This window comes from Micropterus salmoides, unplaced genomic scaffold, assembly GCF_014851395.1.
Source record: "Micropterus salmoides isolate LMB-PRFRI ecotype aquatic unplaced genomic scaffold, ASM1485139v1 Ms_hic_scaffold_5, whole genome shotgun sequence".
NCBI classification, from domain to species: Eukaryota; Metazoa; Chordata; class Actinopteri; order Centrarchiformes; family Centrarchidae; genus Micropterus; species Micropterus salmoides.
The window spans coordinates 9,592,625-9,602,376 of NW_024044237.1; the positions used below are offsets into that span (position 1 = coordinate 9,592,625).

Below are 9,752 nucleotides of genomic sequence, written 5' to 3' on the forward strand. Positions count from 1 at the left end.
GTGTGTGTGTGTGTGTGTGTGTGTGTGCATGCGCAGCACTGAATAAGGCACAAGTCGTTGGGTCAGCAAGGGTCAAGGCTACATCACAGACATTACATGACCGACAGAGCCACACACCCAGCTGTGCAAGGCAGGGGAGCAGTTTGTACTAGCATGACTGATGATACTATGCTGAATATAGGACATGCTACTGTACACACGCTCTCACATTTAACACCTTTTATAGCCTGAAGGCCTGAAACGATTACTCCCTCAAAGCCACAACAAGAGACTGTGATTTTGTCTGTCTAATTTCCACCATAATTAATGTGCGGCATTATAAACATTAGCATACTGTGTCACTGTTAATTTAGTCGAGATACACATATAAAAAAATATATATATATATAAATTGGTGTCTTTTACCTGTGCTCTTTTTAGTGTTAGCACTAATCAGTTAATTTATGTTAACAAGGGTTCAAATTACTATGTGTCTTGTGAAAGGTGCGACTGATGAACCCACAGAGAATTATATAGAGCATCTAATGTCTTTCAGCACCTTTCAGTACTTTCACCTTGTTTTCATTTTATGGCCCTGCAAATGTACTGTTTTGTTTCAGTCTCTCATCAGCGTTGTTCTAAACTAAATTGAAGACAGACAAGTTAGCGATTAACTAGTAAACACAAAATTAAGAGCTAGCAGGAGACTGAATAATTGAAGTCACATTTATCAAGTGGCCACAAACATCACTGCATGTCTGCTGGATGTATAAATAGGAAACTGTTTAATAACACGTTCCCCAGAACTGCTTTAAAAGGTAGCTTTTATACAACATTTTCTATTAAACTTGTTGCTTCCTGTGACAAATTTGGTGTTTCTTATTCCTTTCTTAGTCCCACACTTTGACATCTTTTGCCTTCCAATTTGTACTTTGAAGAGGATAAATGTTTTTTTTTGTTTGTTTGTTTTACATCTGTACAATACAGAAGCTGACAAACTTTCTTCAATCTAACCATTTTTATAGTAAAAATAGAAATATATGAAAAATAATATAGTAATGGCTGGTTTATGTTAATGCCATTGAGTTTGTATAACATTTAAAGAGTAACTGCATAAAGTGTAATAATCTTTCCCTGCCAACTGGGGGTGACAACAGACCTTTTCCGCACCCTGTGCAACTTTTAACTTTCAACCCATAGAGGCCAATGCAGCTATGTTTTCCTCCTTCCAAAATTTAATGTGGCGTTATCTTCAAAAAAATTATAATTGAATCTTTAAAAAACTAATAAAGACAGTATTTGGCTGATACATCTTGAATGCCAGTAAGTCAGTGTGGAAAATTTGTAATAACTAAACACTTTGCTGACAGACTTGAATGCACACTTTCCTCATTGTGTATTATCACGTAAATCAAAAGCCCTTCTAGCACACAGAACCTCCAACCTGTTTAATTCTCTTCTCTGTTCCTGGGACTCACTGCCTCCCTGTATTTTCCAGGGTCAATGGGACTCCGTCTCCCCTCTCACTCAGCCCCTCCCCAGCCAGCAGCGGAGGAGGAGGTGGAGGAGCAGGAGGAGGATCTGGAGGTGCCCCAGTCTCGTCAGGAAGTGTGGCTATTCCCCAGCGGATTCACCACATGGCTGCTAGTCACGTTAACATCACCAACAACATCCTGCGGAGCTATGAACACTGGGAGACGGCCGACAGACTGGCCACTTATAGCCAAGGTAGGACTACAACAAACAAATTACTTTACATGACTAGATGTCTTTTCAGATCAACACCCACATACTTTCAGTTGTTTGGCCAGACTTACCTGACTTTTCCGCTTGATGCCCACAGCAGCATCAGAAAAAACACACCAAACTTTATGTTTCATTTCAGCACAAGCAGCAGCAGATATAGTAACCCCCAGTAACTTTGTCTCTCCCCACCCTCATGTAGAGTTCTTCCAGGAGCTGGACTCTGTGATGGAGCCGTTGAGTCAGCAGAGCAGCATGACTGAGCTGGTCCGATACATCAGGCAAGGACTGCACTGGCTCCGCATAGAGGCTCATTTGCTGTAAGGACTGGACCAGAGCCAAAATTTTTACACACAAAAAACGAAATGGGCCTGGGAGCTAGAACTGGGATGACAAGTGAGATGAGACTCAGGACGATGCTTCAGTTCCCACTGGGATCCTTCAAATGACCCGACACCACCCACAGTAATGTAACGGGATAGACTGGGTGGATTAATTGGCCTAAATTCACCTGTAATTAGGACTGCACAGTAGCTAAGTTTGGGAATTTCAACCGTAAATCCAAGAATACAAATGCGGCTGCTGCTGCTTTTCGGGGCAACTGCAGCTGTACATCAGCGCAGGTAGCCTAAATTCCGAAAGGGACAATAGATGTTACAAACCTCCCTGTATCCCTGAATAGAAACCAGAGAAGACAGGATCATTTTCAAAAGGATAGGTGAGAGGCTGATGTGATTAAGGATGCTGAAGGTGGGGAAGGAGCTAAATAGAGGCACATCTGCCCCAGCAGTGACCTAGAAACGTGTCTGTGATTGAGACTAGAATTAAAGCCTCAGGCTAATATTGATGAAGAAGAGGAGCGTCGGCTCAATCAATTAGGTAAGGTCCTCGCTGGTAGAGGAAAGAGGCTCAGCTACAACCACTAGAGCTGAACTTATGAAGGCTCAAGTTAGTCCTCTGCTTGTATTTCAGTCAGAAGCTAGAAGCTGACGAACCCGCCTGTGTTGTGTATTCCTTCGATAATTTAACAAAATGCAATAATTAGTCACAGGGCTTGACAGGGAATAATGCATGTTCAGAACAAAGGGCAGTATGTAATGATGTAATAATACAGGAGAGCAGAACAGCTGGTCACAGGCATTTTGAAGAGGAAACATATTTGCGTAGGTACAACTATAGCTAAATAGCTAGAAGTATAGAAACACAGGCTGCTCTTCTTCTTCTGTTGTAATTCTGGCAGAGTAGCTGCTCAAAGGAAGTAAGAAGTAAAGATCTTAAGGGTTATAACTTTGAATTAGCAACTTCATTATATAAATTAGATTAGCTTCTTATTCTATATTATCGGGTTAACCTCATGAAATCAGATTATTCAAGTTTATTCGAATGTCCTCGCCTACCTCTAAACAGGGCCAGTTACTGTGTGACATTTTTCTATACTCTGCCAATATGATTCCTGAGTTTGAGCGCCAATACCAAAACAAAGATTAAGAAATAGAAAGATTTTTCTACAAAACCCTTTTCAGCAAAATAGGAATTTTGTCTTAAACTGGCAACATTTTTATTTAAATTATAAACTATCAATCGATGAATAAGTTAACAAGATAATGAAATTGACAGTTGATGCCAGCTTTTCATACTTGACAGTCAGCAACGGACACATTTTGGTCTAAAAAGGTAGTGCGGTTTGACACCCAGTCCTACCTCTTAATGTAGCCACTCCTGGTGTAGGCAGGTGACGTCAAGATAGCCTCCGTTTGTGCAGTTGCCATCAAGCAACTCACATGTGACCTGGATCAGTGGTTTGTTTATACTAAACTCAGATTTGGAGCCTCTACAACTGAATCAAGATAACCCTAATATTAAGATGTGCCTAACCAGACTTTGAAGTTGCAGTCTGTGGGGTTAACAGCTCAACAGAAAAAGCTTTCAGTTCTCTGGTCCTACAAATGAGGGCTTTCTTCCAATCAAAAAAAAGCATCTGTCTGGTTCTTCTCTTACTGGTTATGGGCTTTTGTGAAATTCCACTCAGTTCTATTTCCCATAGTAACCCACCCACTAAGGTGTCAGACACTTACGGGGAGGTGACTACAAGATTCAGTATGATTTGGCTCTAGTTAAGCCCCCACCCACGTGCAGATCAAGTACTCAGGGTGAAAATCTCACATCGGCTATTTCGCCCCAGATGTAAAAAAAAATCTGTGCAACAGCAGCGACTTTGTGCGACACTTAATGAGATCAGATCACCTGCTGGAAATCTTGTAGTCATTTTACCAACATTTGTCGTGTTGTGTTGTTAGTGTGTATACGTGTACAGCTGATTGTCAAGTCTATTTAAAGCATTACCTGGCTGGACAATAATGATGTTTGTGTAACATAATGTACAGACTGTGATCCTGTTTGTTTTTTAGTGTCTTGTGAATGATTCAATGTGAATGGATGAGGGAGTGAAACACGAAAATAGGGTATCTATATGTGTGTGTGTGTGTGTGTGTGTGTGTGTGTGTGTGTGTGTGTGTGTGTGTCTGTGTGTATGACTGTGGGTGTCCATGCACAGGCTATGGCTGCATTTACACAGCACCAAACATAATCAGATTTTTAAACCTTTGTGGTACAAAAAAACAAAAGGAGACCCTCCTGTTTTCTCGTGGCCTCACTTCTGTTTTCACATGTGCTATAAAGACTTAAAATCTGGATTTTTTTTTCATGGTCTCTGTAAATCCAGCACATCAAGCATGAGTTTTTAAGTTTTGGATCATTTGACCATCGCTGAATGTGTATGGAAGACAATGCGGATGTGAAAAGTAATTTTCACTTTGACAAAAAAAGAAACTCAAGTGCCTCTATTTGTGTCCAGTGGGAATTGCTCTATTTATTTAAGGACAAAGACTTAATCGAAATGATTTTCCATACCATATTGGTATAAATATGAGATTGTTTTTCGTAAAATCAAATGTTTCCACAAGCTTTTTACTGGCGTTTATGATGACACCAGAGTTTGGCTTTAAGAAAAATGTGTGATTTTAACGTGTCAAATTTGCATTAGTCGCTGTTTTTTTTTTTTCTTGATTATTTGAGCAAGTATGGGTTTGTCTGAAATGCCTGAAAAATGTAAACCATCGCATGCAATAAAGGATAGCTTCAGACCAAGAACTACTTGTGTCCATTTTGAAAAAAAAAGACAAAAAAGTCAGCGTATTTCTTGTCACATACTCATTTACAGTGTGAATGTTCTACATCACCTGAGAATACAGAGCCACTTTAAATGCACAACACTAAAGTTAACAGTCTGATGGAAGTAATTACATTCAACAACACCAAGTCATTTAATAGATTTTAGGTAATACTGTTAATTGTCTTTCTTGCAGAGGGTAAGATTGATACCGCTCTCACGTCTGTACATTAAATATGAAGCCAGCAGCTAGTTAGCTTAGCTTAGCAGAAAGACTGGAAATAGGCCTGGTTTTGTCCAAAGGTTACAGAATCCACCTGCTAGCACCCCTAAAGCTCACTAATTAACTAAATGTATCTAGTTTGTTTATGGGCTGGATTTTTTCTTTTTTTGTTTTTTTACAATATGTTAAATGTCTGTAAGAAGACAATCAAAATATTAAAATAACCTTTTTGTGCATGGTGTAAGTCAAAAAGTAATGTAGATGATAGCTGCTACATTAACTGCACACTGGTCTGACAACTTGGTTTTTGTTTGCAGACGAGGTGTCCTCTCTTGTAGCAGTGTACGGATTCCACTTTGTGCAGTGTGCCCCTACCTGCTGGGTAGCTAACGCTGGTAGAAGCATTAATCACTGTAGTAGTCAGTAGCTCTATGGGATAACCTGTGTTTTTTGAATATGCAGGTTTTTTATTATTCTTGCTCACCTATCTTACACATACAGTTCTAAAATATGATGTTTCAGTAGTTTTTTTTCTGCATAATATGATTCAAGTCGTCAATTGTTCCTAAGCTTAAAAAAAATGTAGATGCTATTTTGGGGGGGGGTTGTATGGACTAAAAAACAAGATATACCATGCTAATGACTGTGCTTTTATTACCTTAGGACAAAGCCAAGCTAGCCAATTTGTTGTGCTAAGCTAAGCTAACTGGCTGCTGAGTCTAGCTTCATATTTCATGGACAGACTTAAGAGTGGTAACTCTGATCAAGAAAGTGAATATGTTCGGTTCCCAAGATGTCAAACTATTCCTTTGAAATGGACCCATGGTTCTTCATCTGAAAGCCTGAAAAAATTTTTTTAATTATTATTTGAGGTCATGAAGCCAAATTAGGAGTGTCCCCCAATGAGCCAATAAACTTCTACAACAGCCAACAAAGAAACCCACAAACTGTTTTCTGTTAGACCTCAGCTGTTACAAGTCAATAGTTGATCCAGTGTTGCTCAGTCCATTTCAATGATGTTCGATGTTGTTTTGTTTTATGGTGAAACAGTGATGTTACTATATGGTTATTGTTAATTTCACACAATGGTCTTTATTTTTATTATATGCAGCGGTACAATATACTTATACAATAATATGCTGTAAAATGTCAAAAACATTGCATTGGTGACATCACGGGAAGCCTCGGTTTCATCCCACTATGCTACATGTCACATGATGACTATGGTAAATGTTGAATTCATGCAACAGTTCATTTGACTATATGCAATGTCAATATGTCGATATATTCTGAAACATTTCGGAGACAGGCTGCCTCAGCATGGCCTTTTATTCTGCTGACATCTTGTTAAATATCTCATTAGCTCCTGTTACATTATCACAGTTGTCAACTTGTTTATCAAAAGCAGCAGTGACAGAAACAGCGTCGCTGCTGTTGTGATTACAATAGAGAGTGAAACAGACTGATTTATTTTTTACAACAGATGGTTAAAAGCCTATAATACACTGATAATCTCTCCAGTAGTGATGAGTGTCTCTAATATTTGTTTGTCATTTCAGAAAATCACAGATACACTTTGATTGCTTAGGAAATTGCCAAAACTGCCTCATACAGTAAATGAACTAGCAGTATTTATAAAGATAATACTTTTTTTTCTTCTCAAATTCCTATAATCTACCAGAAAGCTGCTTTTTCTCTTGTTTTTTTTTCCATTTGATTGTCCTCAGTTGTACTGTCAGTGTGAGAAACAAGTATTTGAAAGAGATCAGTCTCTCTTCATCTGATGAATAATCATTTGTTGTAGTCACTGGAGGAGACATCAATACACTCTCACTACTGCACAGGTCAGTTCAAGAAAATAAATGCTAAACTGTTACCATAGACTGTAGCATGTTACATCATGTTTTACAATTTATGCTTAATTACTAAGTAGTAACCAGTATATACGTCGCTTCAATTCCTTCCTAAAATCAATCATATTGTGGGATAATTCAGCTGTGACAGAATACACCTCTTTGGCAAATAAGTTCAAAAAACAGTTTACTGGATTTGTGTTGATTTATTGCGCAGTACAATACCATGTATACACTTTTTCCCCCAAGAGTCAGACAGCAGAATCAATACCACCCTCATGTCTGTGCATTAAGTAAGGAACTATTAATAAGCCTAGCTTAGCATAAAGACTGGAAGCAAGGGGAAACAGCTAGCCTGCCCCTCTCTAAAGTAAAGAAAGCTGTGTAGCACCTCTAGAAGTGCTGCTAGGTAGACTGTTGGACTTTGGTCCTCCAGTCTTTATGCTAAGCTAGGATAATTGTCTCAGAGCTCTATCTTCGTACACACACAGATGAAAATGGTATAGAACTTCACATCTAAGTTTTGGAAGGAAAGCAAATATAAAGAAGCGTATTTCCCGAAATGTCACCCAGTTAAACGGGCAGTTTGTAGGCGGTTGACATGAAGTTGATACTATATTAGGGTAATATAGTAGTAAACACAACCTACCAAACCTACAAGTCATCTAATTAAAAATCTATCAGTAAGTTAATCAAGGAGCTCATTTGTTAACTAACAAGACAATATGTTTGTTTGCTATCAATTTTACAGTACATAGATAAACTTTTAAAAAAACAGAAATATTCTCTTTGAAACCATGTTAACCTCTGCCAATGTTGCTTTGATGGTTTCACTCTCCCATGTGCAGTTATTTTGTAATACAGGAGCTATTCTTGTATCTTTCCTCGGACAATAATCATGCAGTGATTGAAAATGGCCCAGGTGAAAACAACCCATAAAACTGGATGTTCAAAAACGGTCCAGTTCAGTTACCTCCACAACTTAAGATTTTGTCCAAACTCATCTTTAAAGGTGCAAAATGTAGCGGTTTTTAAAGTAAACCATGTCGATACCAGTAGACCTTATTTTTGGTGATGATCTACTTTGGTTGTTGCAGTTACACAGAATCCAAATTCATATGGCATTCATTGATGTTGAAATGCCAGACAGCACCTTTAAAGAATGCTAAAATGTGCATATTTTAAGCTAGACATTGGTGGGTTTGAGACGGGCGGCAACACGGTGCCTCGGATTCAGCCTGACAAATCTCTGTGGTTCTGATGTACATCACTGGCTAAATGCAACATTGTAAAGATTTCTACAAAATAACACCTGAGAACACATCTGTCCAACATGGATCGCATTGTATTTTTAAATGTGTTGCACAACTTCAGCTGTTTTTCTGTTTCTATCAGTGCTATCTTTTGGCCTTTTATATGGTTCTTTTTATAATGAAGTTGTTCTATGTGATGATCAGAAGTTGTGATGCAGTTCCATTGTTTTTAAATATTTAATGTCTCTAAAATATGGATTAAAATCTGTTTGAACCAGTGGTCCTGCTGTTCTCGTGGTCTTAATTGAGTCTGCAATGCAATATTTTACAGAGCTGTGTATAGCTTTTGTGAAGATTTGGACTCAAAATGAAGTTTTGCAAACCCATCATGTTTTCATATTCGCTGCAAGTAAACATAAAACCTTACTTTCATGTTGCATTATAAAGATTCCTATTCAGTAAATGAAACAAGAGAAAGCAAAAAGAAATAACCAAAGTTCCCAACGTATTAAAATCAAAACATAAACACCATAATGCACTCTTGCAATAATTGATTAATAAAATCTCTCCAACTTTACACTCAACAAGATTCTTTTATAAATAAGACACCAGCCTTTGAGAGGGCTTGATGTATAACATTATAAGTGCTAAGCTTGTCTTCTTATTAGTGCTAATGGACTCTTATTTCTACATCATAACAACTATTAGCCTACTTCACCATGCATGATTAATTCATTGAATATAGCCGCACATTAGAATTCAAGAGGGAGGAATACGGCCGTTTGTCTTCAGAAAGTAAACGAGGAGATGGAAAAGAGCTAGGTGGACTTCAGAGTGTGAGAGAAATGAGAAGAATAAAGATGGAGGGAAAACAAGGTGTCTTAGAGTGAGCATTTTCTGGGAGACATAAATCCCATCTCGTTAAGTATTTCCCTAAATGAGTAAGGAGGTGGAAAGCCTATTTGCAGACATACTAGATGACGCGTGTGTGTGTGTGTGTGTGTGTGTGTGTGTGTGTGTGTGTGTGTGTGTGTGTGTGTGTGTGTGTGTGTGTCTCCTTGGTGTAGAGCCAACACACTGACAGCTGAGATTTATAGGTTTAATTGTCATAGGTAACCATGCAGTCAAATAAGCTCTCTGATATATGGTTTAGCATCACACACACACCCAAAACACACATCCACAGAGACTAAAATGTATAGGGACACACACACATATGTTGCAGCAATGAGTGTCCATTAGCCCCAGTAGGAAATCTGACCCGAGTAGACTGTAATGCTGCAGCTTAAACCATGAATATGCGCAACTATAGCTGAAGATCACGATGACTTTAACATATCACTGCTGTTTAATAAGTGTCCAATTATTGCATCTCCACATCCACTCAATGGCTCAGCTAAAACATACTGGATTTATTCTTTGTGACGTTTCAAAAGTGTGTTTAGGCAGCGGGATAGAAGCACAGCTAATGTAGCATGAGCACTAGAGCCTCGTGCACACTGCCGTTATTGACTTTTACATGTGGCATGGCG

General features: G+C 38.5%; 1 protein-coding gene across 2 annotated transcripts in view; it reads left to right on the forward strand.

Annotated features, from left to right (window-relative positions):
* aff2 (AF4/FMR2 family, member 2) overlaps window positions 1-8,499 on the forward strand; it is a 152,303-nt gene extending 143,804 nt beyond the window's left edge. For both annotated transcript variants that reach the window (XM_038698676.1, XM_038698677.1), the window contains exons 25-26: window positions 1,478-1,707; window positions 1,925-8,499. In XM_038698676.1, the coding sequence (XP_038554604.1) occupies window positions 1,478-1,707; window positions 1,925-2,046 (352 nt within the window). In that variant the 3' untranslated portion in view covers window positions 2,047-8,499. The remainder of the gene's footprint in view (window positions 1-1,477; window positions 1,708-1,924) is intronic.
* The last annotated feature ends 1,253 nt before the right edge of the window (window positions 8,500-9,752 follow it).